General features: G+C 35.8%; 1 protein-coding gene across 1 annotated transcript in view; it reads left to right on the top strand.

The window, feature by feature from the left end:
- LOC148951840 (proton channel OtopLc-like) overlaps positions 1-15,653 on the top strand; it is a 150,164-nt gene that overhangs the window by 88,168 nt on the left and 46,343 nt on the right. The window contains exons 4-6 of the mRNA XM_089088744.1: positions 3,815-3,923; positions 7,560-7,665; positions 13,739-13,867. Coding sequence (XP_088944870.1) covers positions 3,815-3,923; positions 7,560-7,665; positions 13,739-13,867 — 344 coding nt within the window. The remainder of the gene's footprint in view (positions 1-3,814; positions 3,924-7,559; positions 7,666-13,738; positions 13,868-15,653) is intronic.

The following is a 15,653-nucleotide window of genomic DNA, read 5'->3' as shown; positions in this document are numbered from 1 at the left end:
ATCCTCAAAGACATAGTTATTAGATCTTTTGACTATGCTGAACAAAGCGCTATCTCTTAATTTTGATCAAGCAACTTTGAGGAGAAAGGGACGTGGGAGGGAACTAGGTGCATTCAATATTTTGGTCACTTAAAACCGGTATTAGTGCTTTTGAATTCCAACCAAATGAGTCATCTCCCTATATTTTAGGATCACTGGTTCGATACAATCTTTCCCGGGGAATACATGCAAAAAAAAAAAAAAATCCATCCGTGATCTTTCTTCTGGCAAAAAATGCCAAATTTCACATTTTTGTATATAGGAGCTTGAAACCTCTACAACAGAGTTTTCTGATATGCTGAACCTGATGGTGTGACTTTCATTGAGATCGATTGATGTTTTGGGGATGTATCCCCCCTTTTTCAGAAATTGGGCAAATTTTCTTGGGCTTTTAGCTTGTGATGGGTAACACTAAACTTTATAAATTGTATATACCCCCCCCCCCACCGCCAGAAAATCCACTATTAAAGCGTATGTATACTTCCCAATCACCAATATACATGTAAACGGTGGGCAAAGTTCGTAACTTGCAGCCCTTGCCCCGGTGACTGTGGGGGGTCATGTCATCCTCAAAGATATAGTTATTAGTTTTGCCGACTATACGGAACAAAATGGCTGTCTCAAAATTTTGATCGGGTGACTTTGGGAAAAAATGAGCGTGGGAGCTGCCCTCCAATATTTTTGGTCACTTAAAATGGGCACTAGAACTTTTGATATCTGATCAAATAAGCCCTGTCCCGATCTTCTACGATCACTGGTTCGATATGATCAACCCCAGGGAAAAAACAATTAAACACGCATCCTTTATCTTTCTTCTGGCAAAAGAATGCAAAACTCCACATTTTTGAGCATAGGAGTGTGAAACCTCCACAGTAGGATTTTCTGGTATGCTGAATATGATGGAGTGATTTTTATTAAGGTCATTTGATATTTTGGGGGTGTTTTCCCCCTTTTTCAAAAATTGGGCAAATTTTCTCAGGTTTGTTATTTTTTATGCGTACCATTAAATTTGATGAATTTTACATATTTTGAATATAATAATGTTGTTATGAAGACTCTGTTTCATAGAGTTTCAGTTACTATTGAGCCGCATTGCTTCTTAGTTACTGTTCGTTACCACGATCTGTTTGAAACATCAGATTACTGCCTTTGCAGTTATTACTGATTCATAACAGCAACCGGTCGTTCGAATCACTTGGACTGCATCAATGGCTAAACTAAATTAATGAATCATGTCATCCACCTTCTATCACACCTTTCATTCAACTGAACTCTTAAAACCTTATCCTAACCCCTTTTTATAATTTTTTGCTGATGCTTGGTTCTCAAGAACAATGTTTCTTGTAAAGCAGGTACCAACCTCCTAATTATCTGACTTTGACCGGGATTACTGTACATGATTGGGGGAAAATCATTCAACGCTTCTGTCTTCACCCCCCCCCCCCCCAGTATTCCCCAAGGTCCCTCTTTAGAGCTGGGTCGGCTCTGGCTAAACTTACAGAGTGACACCGCTGACCCTCTCCGAAACTAAATAATCAGTGACGCTAGGACTCAATCACCTGTCTTGAAAGACTGAGGCTCGAAAACCCAGTGTACCAACTACTTGGCTAGGACTTAATTTTAAATTCTAGTTTTACAAATTTTTATTTAAAACAGCTATTACAAGCAAAAAGCTCAAATTTATGGCTTGGTGTCAATTAAAAATAACAAAAATTATTAGCATTATCGTAAATGAACGTCATGCAGTGTCTTAATTCGACACCGCAGTTTGTAATGAAGTGTTAATAAAAAAAAAAAAAAAAAAAAAAAAAAAAAAAAACTTCTGACAAAAATTTGTCCGAAAAAATGTGGTATAAAATGAAGCAACACAATGCAGTGAAAAATAAAATTCAAAATTATACACAAATTCAAAAGCAATACTCAATAAGGTTAATCAATGAAAGTCAATGTGAAAACAAAGACAACTACGAAATATGTGAAAATTTATGAAACTAAAAAAGTCAGTCAAATAAAGCAATTGTCAAAGATAAATATAAAGAAATAATAAGAGAGCAGAGGGGTTTAAAAGCGGGCACAAAAATTTTAATATGGAATTAAATTAAGTATATAAAGTACGGATTCAAACTATTGGACATTTTTCTTTATTGATTTTTTTTTTTTTTAAGAAGAAAGTGTTTATCCATCAACAATAAGCATAACAAAACCCGAAGCAAAGCTTTTTCAGGAAAATAATCACCCCACTAGGTTTAAATATAAATCAAATTACGAAAGGTGACGAGGATAACTACCAAAAACAAAAGAGCAAACGACAAAAAATCAAATAAAAAACCATTCGGTTCCTCCCATCATCAATCCATCAAACCAAAAAATCCAACAATTTGATTGCTTTACTAAATAAATAAGTACTTTGAATAAGGTCGTAACTTCTTTGATAATGACTAATACGTTTCTGTTGCACTATGCAGCTGACCATCTTGAGGTAGAAAAGTTCAGTTGATGCTCTAGGCATGGACACTGTGACGCAATCCTCGTTTTCTTCTGAATCTTGATTACCGATCTTTTCTTCAATTAATTACTTACTTTTGGCAAGAACCAGAGGATGGATTTGTTCTGTTTGGCACCAAAGGACCTTGAGAAGACTTCTGACGATCACTTTAAATCTATCGATTGTAGCTTCACGGCGGTCTTCAACCAATCTCTATTTCACTTCCAACCATGTCTACGAACCCCCCCCCCAAGGTTCGAGATCTTCTTTGAGTGTTTGGCAGAGGTTTTTCTTTTATCTTCGTGTTTCTTTTTCCAAGAGGGTGCTCATTCGCAAACAAAGATGTCTTGAAATATCATTTTCTGCGGGACGACGCAAAGTGTGGCCAAGGAGCTTCAGACGATGTCTTTTGATAATGAGTGAAATTCCTTCATATTTGCGACAACAACTCCTTGCTTCGGTATTTTAAATTGTGTTCGATCTGTTGATGTAGAGAGTATCAAAGGCATCGATGGCCAAACATGGCCAAACATCTCGCCTCTTCTACCTTTATCAGCCTTTTTGTCGCCACCTCTTCTACCACAAGCGTATAGTAGAACAGCTCTGGTAGCTGCAGCTTAGACTCTGGCTATATTTTAGGTAGGATTTCTCGGTTGGTCTTTAGTGTTTTTTTTTTTTTTTTTGAAAAGTAAAGACTCCTCAAGCCTTTACTGTTCAGGCGAAGGTTTCTTGATCCACTCAGCCAACAGCCGTTACAATAAAGCCAGGGCACTTGAGTTCCTTTATGTTTTCGCTTGGCCCAGAAGCAAGGTTAACCTGACTAGGAGAAGATTGGCTAAGACTTATTACGTTAGTCTAAGAACAATTGATGGCAAGTCTAATGTTCTAAGAAACCTTGGAGGCATTATCGATCGTGCCATGTAAAATGTGAGTGGTTGATCACAACAGGGAGACTTTTCTTCCCTAATGGAAAATAAAAAAGATTATTTAAATTCATATACGAGCTTATTTTTTGTTGTAAGTTTTGTAATTCTATAGTAACAGTAGTGAATAAAGTAGTTGCCGTTCTAACAAGGCCGTATCCAGGGAGGGGGGGGGGGGGGGGTTACCCCGTTTGAACGCCCCCCCCGAAATTTTTGACCGAGTCGAAAATAAGTCGAAAATTAGTAAAAACTAAGTAAAAATCAGTAAAATTAGTCGAAAACTGAGTCCAACATTAGTAACCCCCCCCCCCAAAAAAAAATCCTGGATCCGCCCTTGCGTTCTAATATAGTTCTATTAATTTTACAGGCGCACACTGACGGTTATTTTAAGCTGCACTTACGCAATATTTCTAATAACAGTTGGTGTTGTTATCGGCGTTGCCACGTTTCTGGTGCCAAACAGTAATATTGATGAGGTATGTCTTTTAAGCAATTACCCTGAGGCTTATTTTGTACAATCTAAAAAAATAGAAACAATTTGTAACCCTTTCTAATGGAATATTGTTTTTTATTTTTATTGTTAGAAATCTGCACCACTTAAACAAAACCTCGCATGTCCTTGGGTATTTTGTGAATATTGTGTCGGATTTGTCGGTTTATCTTTGAGGTTGGGCATTTATATAAGGGTTTTAAAATTACCCCAAGATTTTGTGGTAAAACTTCAAAGATTTGTTAGTAGTCTTAACGTCTCGAAAATCCCAAGATAGTAAATAATAGTAATATGTTTATTTATTATTTGCATAATTTTTGAGTATAGTTTTTAATACGACAATTTTTTCCAAAGACCCAACCTCAGGACTGAAGTTGCAAGAGCTTGGGGGAAATTCCAAGGAGTAGTCCAATTTTAAAACTTTAACTTCTCTAATATTAAAACTTTTCGATATCTTTCACAAACTTGTTGTTTTACACATCTTTTTTCCGAATTTAAAAATCAAAACTTCTCCGTTTGAAAACTTTCACTTGTCTTTCTGAGAGTCCTTGCTTTCCACGTGTCCTAAAATATGAAGCTGATTTGTGGTTGTAACACTATTCTGTATTCTGAGTTCAAAGACCATATTCAATTAGTCCTTGGAGCTCCTAGAGACGAAAGCCGTCCTGGTATAGTCGAACGTAAACAAACTTGTCTTTATAGAAAAGGGGAATAAATACTTATCATTTATTTGCATGTCTTCCTAATATTTCAAGTTAATTGGGGCATATCCCTATTGACCCTCCCACAAGTGGCGTCTCTGTTTTTTTTAATTCTTTCCAAATAGGTTAGGTAGCTGACTTTACTAATTAGTGTCGTGTAGCTATCATTCGGCAAATTTTTTTTTGTACTGATTACTGTCAGTGATCAAAGATCAGATTAAGTTTTATTTTTACTTTCATTAGTTGTTTACCCGACACATAACTATAGCACAATATTTATTTTGGTTGCCTCTGTGATTTTATGAGATACCTAAATAATACTAATAATACTGACAAATTATTGCTGCAATAAGCCACCCGAGGCCAACACAACTGCGCAAGCTTCATAAAATAACAATGAAATTAGTTATAGTGCCAAGTGAATATTATTAATATTGCTTTGACGCTAGTCTATGTTTTCTCATATAATATTTGCTCAATTTACCTGTATTTCGCTCTTTAGTAAGATATATGCCTTAAGTCTGAGCTGTAGAACTTATTAAAAATATACATTTTGTAATTTGTTCTGTTGGGAATATCTTTGTTTTGCATACATTTTTTTGTGTATATGGCCCTTGAGCTTTTGAAGTACATCTAAATAAATCTTGATTTGTCTATCTATCTCTATTGTAAATTCTGATTTTTCAAATTTAGTATTAAAATAAAGATTTCGCACTTTAGGATAAGCAATTCATATCTTAACTTAATATTCTGTTGAATACTTTAAATACTCAATAGACTTATCCATAAGTTACAAATTTTACTTAAATTCAACTCCGAAGTTAGAGAATAACCAATAAATTGCTAAATTTAACATGAAAAGATTTAGAATTGAGCCAAAGAAAATATTTGTAGCTAATAAAACTTCTCCAATAAGAGTAAGTCAATAAAAATCCAGACAACCCCCCCCCCCCCAGAAAAAAAAATATGAATCCGTCTCTAAATTCTTTCTATCTTCTTTTTTTACTGTTCCTTGTGTTATTAGTATTACAGTTTGTTTTCTTTGTTGTTCTTTTTTTTTATTAATTACATATGTTCGTCCGGAAGAGATGACTCTGGATATGTTGAAAAAGTATATTGGCAGTGTCTATTGCGCATGGCACCTTAGTCTTTCTTGGTTAACGGGTGGTAATCAGTGAAGGACGATATTTTGCTGTCCTTTTTTGTCACAGTGTGTATTTTTTATTTTATTATATTGTTTTCCTTTCTATAAAACCTTTTTTTTGTTTGTCACACTAGAAGTTTGAAATGCAATTTTTGTACAAAAAAAGCTTAGAATACAAGAGAAACATATCTAAAGGACCGACCTACTACTACTACTACAACTAACAACTCATCGCATCACCAAGCCGCCTGAGGCCAACACAGCTACGCACGCTCCTCCTCCACCCCAATCTATTCAAAGCCTCCCTTTTTACACCCGCCCACGAAGTTCCCATTTCCTTTAAATCTGTCTTTATGACGTCCTCCCAACCCACACGGGGACGTCCTGCTTTCCGTTTATCCCTAGATGGTTGGCCGAAAAGAACAATCTTCAGCAATCTGTCATCCTTCATCCGCACAACATGCCCTAACCAGCTCAACCTTTCTTTCATTATAGACCTAGAAAGCGGTATTGAACCACATTTTTCGTATAGCCTATTGTTTGAAATACGGTCAGTCAGCCGGGTACCCAGAACAATCCTTAAGCAATTTCTCTGGAAAACATCTAGCAAATCTTCATCCGCTTTTCGGAGCGTCCATGCTTCAGAGCCATATTTGACACTGTCATCACTGTAGCTTCTAATATTCTATTCTTGGTTTGAAGACTTATCTTCCTATTCTTACAAACTTTTTTTAACTATGAAAAAAACACCCTGAGCCTTGGCTATTCTATTTTTAACATCTTCACTGCTCCCACCATCTTTACTTATGATACTACCAAGGTAAGTGAAGCTGCCCACCTGATTAATCTTTTCATTACCAAGCGTCACCTTTTCATCTTCACTTATTCCTAGCCTTAGTGACTTAGTCTTCCCAACATTAATTTTCAAACCAATACTAGCACCCTGAACTCGCAAAACCTCAAAAATTTTATTCATTTTGCTCACACTTTCATCGAGGATACTTAAATCATCAGCATAATCTAAGTCCAGGAGATTTTTTCCTCCTCATTTGATTCCGTGGTCTCCGATTGCCTTTCCTGTGCTCCTTAAAACAAAGTCCATCAAAGTAATCCATATAAAGGGTGATAGAACTCAACCCTGCATAACTCCTGATTTAATACAAAACCAATTGCCAACCTCATTTTCTACCTTAACCGCTGCAGTGTTGTTCTCGTATATAGCCCTAATTACTTTATTGTATTTGTCTGGTATACCATACAAGGATAAAATCTTTACTAAAGCTCCTCTATCAACAGAATCGAACGCTTGCTCATAATCTATAAAACTGAGGACCAAAGGTGTTTGAAAACTTAGGCACTTCTCAATTATTAACCTAAGAGTGAAAATTTGGTCAACACATCCTCTACCTTTTCTAAAACCGCGCTAACTTTTCTAAAGGACCCCTGTGGCACATATATTATTGATAATCACAATCTAAATATCTTTCCCTACAACAATCATTTTTAGCTTTAAGAAAATTTCCATTGACTCTTAAGATACATCCTTGCATGTACAGAACGAGTCAGAGCCATGTCCAGGCGGGGGGGGGGGCTGGTTCAATTCTTCTAGATTTGGGAATTCCAAATCGAGGTCATACGGATAATAAGATACATAAAAAAGAAAAAAAAGTCAGACAAATAACGAAAACGGGAATATGATGGTGAATATTTTTGTTTTAGTTTAAATTTTTGTTGAATAATTGAACTTAAAAATCTCACTCAATTGCTTGTTTTTCAGGTTTTTGGAATATATCTCACCGTTACTGGCCTCCTGTGGTTTGGTTTCATACATTTTGACCTGCTTTTACACTCAGGAAAAATGAAGCAACATATCCTTGAGCAAAGTAATTTTTGTTTGTTTTTAGGGGAAGGATATTTAAACAGTACTTTGGTCTGTTTGCCAAAGTGATAAAAAATTGGTAGACTGTTTTTGCTACCATTTCCATCAAAGATGATTCAGACCAGAACATGGGACAAATAAAACAACCATAGAAACAGTTCCGTATTTTTTTCATGATGCATAGACTGTTGTATTATCTTAAATGTTGTATTATCTTTGATTGAGGCAAATGTAAACCCCCGTCTTAATTGCTATACTAAAGGTCACAAGTAGAGCCGTTCAAAGGGGGGGGGGGAGAGAAATCTTCCCCCGGGCGTCGTGGTGGGTGGTTTCCAACTCTGATCATATTTTTGACTTTGACTCGGCTTTTCTGCTTATATTTGAGACGGAGGGGAGCGTTGTAATTAATTTTGCCACGGACACCATCAACCATAGGAACGACTTTGGTTGCAAGGATTCTTCACCCTCGGAAGATTATGGAAAAATTGTGGAGAGCGTATTACGCTTTGTCTTATTTCAAGTACAGGACGATTTAAAGAGACCACGCTTTTTCTGTTTTTCGTTTACCTCTTTATCAAACAGTTCGTGGCAACGAACTGTAAGTAAGGAGTGACCCGGCTCAATAGTAACAAAAACTAAAAAAAATGGTTGATACCAATACTTATATCAATAGAACTGCCTTATTATGCTGATTTTGAATATATAGGTTTCATTAAGTTTAGTCTTCCCCATTAACGGCTACGAGCCTGAGAAAATTTGCCTGATTTTTGAAAAAAAGAGGAAATCACCCCTTAAAAGTTATTGAATCTTAATAAAAAATACCATCAGATTTAGCGTATCAGAGAACCCTGCTGTAGAGCGCTTATTTGAACAGAAATTAAAAGTACTAGTGCCCTTTTTAAGTGACCAAAAAGATTGGAGGGCAACTAGGCCTCCCCGCCTATTTTTTCCCCAAAGTCGTCCGATCGAAATCTTGAGGTAACCATTTTGTTCACCATAGTTGAAATGCCAAATATTCAAATATGCCTTTGGATATAACATGACCTCCCCCCCCCATAGCCCCTGGGAAAAGGTCTTTAAGTTTAACAATTTGCCCATTGTATACCATAGTATTTGTTATTGGGAAGCATGCATAAATTTTAGGGTGGGAGGGGGTCAAATTTTCTGCTGAGGTTTTTTCAACGGGGTATTTTTCATGGGGACAGAAGTTTTGAAGGAGTGAGCTTGTCTTGGGAAATTATACACTGGTGGAATTTGCCAGAATTCCTATACAAAATTCTTTTTATATGTCTTGCTTTCTCTTTTCCGTCTCAATTTTACGCGTTGAGTTATTAAGGGTAATTATCCAGTGTAAATTTTCACCGAGATTGAATTGTCTAGAGGATATTTCCGTGGGGAAGGTATTTCTCCATGGAGGTGGGGCCAGATTTCCTGGGGCTATTTAAAAAATGATCAGAAATTGAATAAAAAAAAACAAGTTTTTAACTGAAAGTAAGGAGCAACATTAAAACTTAAGACAAACAGAAATTATTACATATATGAAGGGGATTGCCTCCTCCTCAACGCCTCAGTCTTTACGCCAAAGTTTGAATTTTGTCCCAATTCTTTAAGATTTACCCCTGAGACACGAGGGCCGTTTAATTAGAACAATAAGAAGCTTTTTTAAAAGTACTAAAAAACTTGAGCGTAAAGAGCAAGGTTTTGATGAGGGGGCAACCCCCTTTATATACAAAATAATTTATGTTCGCTTTAAGTTTTGATGTTGCTCTTTACTTTCAGTTGAAAAAACCTCTTTTTATTTATAAAGTACTGAAAAACTTTAGCGTAAAGAGTGAGGTGACCCTTTATAAAGAGTGATTAAGGCAGATTTGCATTCTTTTTTATTTAGGTTAGTCTTATAACTGTTAGCATGAACAAAGGTTGCTAGGAGTGTAGATACGAATCTGTCTAGGCAAGGGCCCATCCTTTTTATGGGCGAGGGGCTGAAAGGTAATTTGGCTGTTCCAAAATTTTAGGACTTTATTTATTTTACTGGACTGCATAGTTTTCTCCTTTTTTGGTATTATGGAGGATGTGCGTTCCTACATAAGTTATGTCAGGGAGTGTTGACAGTGGCGCCAATTCGCAAAAATGCACGGAGGTAAAATTTATTTCTAAACACTTGGAGGGGATATTTGACGTTTTTTTCCATTTTTCCAACAAAATGTTCTATCGTCGGCGTTGCGAATGGTAATACACAATGTGGAGTTTTTGAACCTCATCGTGCCTACTTTCGTTAAAATTCTTCATTTTATATAAAGTAAATTAAGATTTGTGTCTATTAGTGTATACCAAAATATCATTCCCAAATTTAACAGAATTACCACCGCCGCTACTACTTACAGCTAGACACTGCCTGACTGCCAGAACTCAGTCAATATTAGATACTAATACGGGTAGTGATTCGGTTAATAGTGTTTTTAAAGTGCCAAGAACATAAAAAAAAACTATCGTCTGGATCATCTGAGGTCTGTTCATATCATGAAACCCCAATTTTCTAAGACCTTCCTTTTACTTGTTAAAAATAGTGAAGTTGTTTGGGTAGAATAAGATTTTGGTCGATTTTGCCACGTTGAACCGTGAAAATGGCTAAATTAAATAGCTAAATTTGACAACATTTTTCCTCCATAATTAGATAGAAATTAATATATTTTTGATTCCCAAAGAAGACTCCATCTTCAAGTAAAATTCACGCCTTCTTTAGCTGTTTGGGGTCATATGTTTAAAGCTCTTTTCTTCCAATTTCCATCCATGTTTTTTTTTCTTATATATATATATATATATATATATATATATATATATATATATATATATATATATATATATATATATATATATATATATATATATATATATATATATTGAGCCCACTACTACCAAAACCTGCATAAGGTCCCTTTGAATTCCCAAGTTTTTCCATTTTAAAAATATCTACGAGTGTCCTATGATTGATACCAATATCTATGATTGATATCTAATATCTATGATTGACATCAAATATATTGATTGATATCAAATATGTATTGATATCATGATTATATTGATATCTCATATATATCATATATTGATACAATGACTTATTTGATACTATGATCGATACTTATTTGATACGATTTTATATACTTTATTTGATACGATTATATTGATACTATGATTGATATCAATTAACGGATTCAAACAATCAGATTTCATTTTCACTGTGATTGGTATTTTAAATACATATATGGACAAATCACCACTTATCAGAAAAATGCTAACTTAACGGAACAACTTAATCTGTAAAGTTCCGTCAAAAACTTAACGGAACAAATCACGACTACGTTGATTCACGATTCCACTTAACGGATTCAAATGATAAAATTTCAGTTTATCTGTCCTTGATACTCTATGATAGATGTCGAGCACCCTAATTTTGCCAAAGGTCACTTTCTTGATGTGGTGCCATCTGAGCCTGCTCAGATGGCACATTTTGTTGCTACCCACATTTTCAGGAGTTATTAATTGGTTTGTATTGTCGGGATTTTAATGATTCTTATTTCCTGGATTCTATTTCCGGTCGTCTTTTCTTGTTTTTGTTCAAATTTTTTACTTCTTACCGTTTCTGTTTTCGTTATTTGGTTTTTATCCCTAAGGAAACCTTTTTTGATGCAGAAAAAATGTTCACGTTATCTTCCTATTTCCTTGCCTTTTTCATTGCATTTAAACCTGTTTCTTTGGCATAATTTTTTCTTTTCTTTTATGTACATTTTACCGTTCTAGCTTTCTGTTCTGTTAATATAAAAACAATTTGTTCTTTGGCTGAAAGTAACGAGCGACATTAAGACTTAAAACGAACAGAATTTGTTTCGTATATGAAAGGGGCTGTCCCCTCCTCAACGCATCACTGTTTACGCTAAAGTTCGAGTCTTTTTCACAACTCTACTTTTTAAAACAAGAAAAAAATTAGCGTAAAGAGCGAGGCGTTGAAAGGGGCACCTCCTTTCATATACGGAATAGTTTCTGTTTGTTTTAAGTTTAAATGTCGCTCCTTACTTTCAGTTTTGAAATATGTTTTTTTATTTAATTTCTGAACGTTTTTCAACTAATGCAGGTACGACTTTGGTTCACCGTAGGCTACTTAAAATTAAAACAAAATTTGCATATTAATTTTGGCAGATTTATTCCGCATATGAAGGCTTGCCCCCTCCTCAATATCTGGCTCTTTACGCTGAAGCTACAAGCACTTTAAAAAAAACTTCTATTGTATAATTAAACGGCCGCCGTATTTTAGTAGACGCTCTTAAAAATTGGGACAAACAGTCAAACTTTAGCGTAAAGATCAAGGTACTGAGGAGGGGACAACCCTTCATATGTGGAATAATTTCTGTTCGTTTTTCAAATAATGCCGGTAAATCTGGCTCACCTTCTATGAAATATACCCCTCACCCTCACGGAAAAGTCCTCCGTGGAAATTTTATCCAACGTTAAGTGCCCCCCCCCCCACCGTCAACTTCCCTCTAGACAGTTCCGTCCTCGCTGAGAATCCCCCTCTCTGTAAAATTTCTTGCGAACGATTCAGCCTGAAACATTCTCCTTAGCATTTTTATCATTTGAATAAGACTTTAATCTCTAATCGGTTTCTCGATCGCTCCGGAAATGTCCCCTTCCGTGGAAATTATTTCCCAAAAATCAAAACACGCGGGAAAAAGCCCCTGGATACTGCCCCGGAATATCTCAACATGAAATTTTGGCAAAAAGAATGCAAGACAATTAAAAAGAATTTCGCTTAGTAATTCTGCCAAATCCCCCAGTGTAAAATTTCCCATGAAATATTCACCCCCAGAAATTTCCCTCCCCAAGGGAGATTCTCCCTATAGAAATACACCCCAAGCATATCCCCCCTCTAAAAAAAATGTCTGTATACTTCCCAATAACAAATACTTTACGTAAAAAATGGGCGAATTTCATAGTTTACAAGCTTCTTCCTACGGACTGTGGGGGCTCATTTTACACCAAAAGAACATAGTTCTTCTCACGATCTTCTAGGACCAGTATTTCGAAACAATCACCCCTGGAAAAAAAACACGCATCCGTGATCTGTCTTCTGGCAAAAATAGCAAAATTCCACACTTTTGCAGATAGGAGTTTGAAACTTCTACAGTTGGGTTCTCTGATACGCTGAATCTGATGATGTAATTTTCATGAAGATTCCTTTAATTTTAAGGGGTGTTTCCCACTATTTCAAAAATAAGGCAAATTTTTCTCAGGTTCGTAACTTTGGATAAGTAACACTAAACTTGTTGAATCGTATATATTTGTAATCAGCATAATAAGCTGATTCTTTTGATGTATCTATTGAGATTAAAATTCTATTTTTTAGAGTTTTGGTCACTATTGAGCCGAGTCGCTCCATACTTACAGTTCGTTACCACATACTGTTTGATTATTTTCTTATGTACTTCTCTAAGGAGGGCTAAATTACGGAGACGACATTTTTAGGAGAGGGGGATTAAGAGTCTCGAATAAAAAATTATGAAAAAGAACAAATTCAATCTTTACTGAAAAAATTATTTCCATATACATTTTATGGTAGTAGGCCTATTTGGCACTAAATTTGATAAAAAGATACATGGAATAAATATCAGCAAAAATAAGCTAACAATATATGGTGCCGGACACCTTAAGAAGTCGTAGCTATCCTTTGAAGGTGTACTTATCTTAGGAGATTGACATACATTTAGCTTTTGAATTTTAACGAATGGAAAGCATTGTAAAACTTAACTAACTAGTTTTACTTACTTATTTTTACAAATCATCGTGGTAACACTGACAAAAATGAGATACTGCCCTAATAAATTTTTAGTGCTGAAACAAACAAAAGAAAAAAAAAGATCATATTCTTTTTATTTTAAAACCCTGCATAATTCACAAAAACATCATGAAGTTTGGCGGGGTGTTCAGCTAATAAACGACAGTAAATAATCACTTGCTGTGTTAAACAATCGACTGAAAGAATGTTATTCAACCATTAATTAAAACGATGTAATTTAATATTTTAGACAAGCTTCAAGCTGGCAAGCATTATATGTACGATTATGACCTGACTGGCAGACCCTTAAGTAATCCCTCTTACATGTTTTCATTGAGCCGACACTCTGGAAGCTTCTTTCTCAAAATTGGAGCAGTTGGTACGTCCGTTTTTCTCTGTTACATGGTTTAGGTTCTAGCTATATCGAAATAGTTGATGTGCTGTGGCACGGACTTACGCAAAGGGGGGCCTTGTGCTCCACCTCCTGGAATTGCTAAATTCTTTGAACTTCTTAGCGGTTATTATTCGATTATAAAAAAAAAATTGTTTAAAAAAAAAATCTATTTTGTCGTCTGTCTGGAAATGTCGCTATGCATTAGTTAACCTAAAAAAGTAGTTAGCCCGGTTTAAAAACGGCGGGGCTATTGTTCTCTCCAGATAGGGGTGGTTCCAGGGCCCCCCCCCCCCTTGCAAAATATATCGCAATATAATCCAATGGAATTAAGTTAGTTTTTTCACACAAAAGCACAGGAGAGAAGTCTCTTTTTGGGAAATCTTTCCACAAAATCATTATTTTAGACATTAAGAATAGTTTTTGCATAATTTTTATAGGTTTCCCAGCGGTGGAATTTTTCTGTTTCCCATATTGACTATTATGAATCACATAATGAGCTTGATTGGAGGGAAGGTTTAAGGTTTGATAATGATAGTGAGAAGTTGAAAAAGGCACTGGTTGAAGATAGAGGGCTGGATTCATTTATTCAGAAGAGTGAGGATATGGCAAGGGAAGGGGATATAGCAGGGTCGGTTGATTTTTTGTTGGGGGTTTGTATAAGATTGGAACTAAGGTGGCATGTAGGAGGAAAAATGGTAGAAGTACTGGTTTGATGAGTTTTTTTGATAAGGAGTGTGAGGAAAAGAAGAAGGTTAGTAGCTTTTAGATTGCTTAAGGCTAGTAGTACAGTTGATCTGAAAAATAATTTGCAGGTTTTTAGGGACAAGCGAAGGGGATATAAAAGGCTACTTAAGTTGAAGAAGAGGCGTTCTGAAGAGGAAGAGAGCCAAAAAATACGGGAGAAATTTAGCGTGAATGATACAACGGAGTTCTGGAAGTTAATTAGGAAATCAACAGAAAATAGAAAGTTGACTGATTCAGTCCCTCACGCTGACACCTGGCCAGAATACTTAGAACAAAAAAATAAAGAGATATACACCGAAGAGGACGAAGAGAGAGCTGATGAGGAGATGAATAGCTTAGAAGAAACAGCCGATTTTGAGTTGGATTCAGAGGACGCTAAACTACTGGGACCGGTTGGACAGGAGGAAATATGGCACGCCTTGAAAAGCATGAGAGGGAACTCAGCACCGGGCATCGACGGAGTACCAACTAAGCTGCTGAAATGGTCAAGAGCATGAATGCTGCCAGTGCTTGCATTGATATTCTCGGCAATTCTAAGTACACCTCTATGGCCAAAAAATTGGCAGATATCGATTATGATCCCATTATTTAAGAAAGGAGAAAGAAACCTGCACAAGAACTATAGGGGGATAAGTTTAGGAAGTTCTATCAGTAACCTATTTTTTAGAGTCCTTTCTAATAGGATGGATAAATGGTTGCATTATAAAGGTATATTAATTGAATGTCAGGCAGGGTTTAGGGAAAACTATAGTACAATTGATCAAATATTTTGTTTACAGGCTTTAGCTAGTAAATATACGAGGCATAGGAAAAATAGACTATATACGGCGTTTTTGGACATTAGGGGAGCATTTGACGAAGTTTCAAGGAATTTGTTGAAACCGGTGTTGGTGAAATTAGGATTGCCAATTAGGTTAGTAGAAGTTATAATGAAAATATACGAGGTGGTTAAAGTAGTAGTGAAGGTAGGTATTTCTTATTCTAGGCCAGTTTTAAGTAATGTAGGGCTCAAACAGGGATGCACTTT

The sequence above is a fragment of the Artemia sp. Qi Xiang Cuo genome, chromosome 5 (genome assembly GCF_049724085.1).
Source record: "Artemia sp. Qi Xiang Cuo chromosome 5, ASM4972408v1, whole genome shotgun sequence".
Lineage (NCBI taxonomy): Eukaryota > Metazoa > Arthropoda > Branchiopoda > Anostraca > Artemiidae > Artemia > Artemia sp. Qi Xiang Cuo.
The sequence above is the reverse complement of the archived record's forward strand: the minus strand, read 5'-3'. Positions and strand labels throughout refer to the sequence as shown.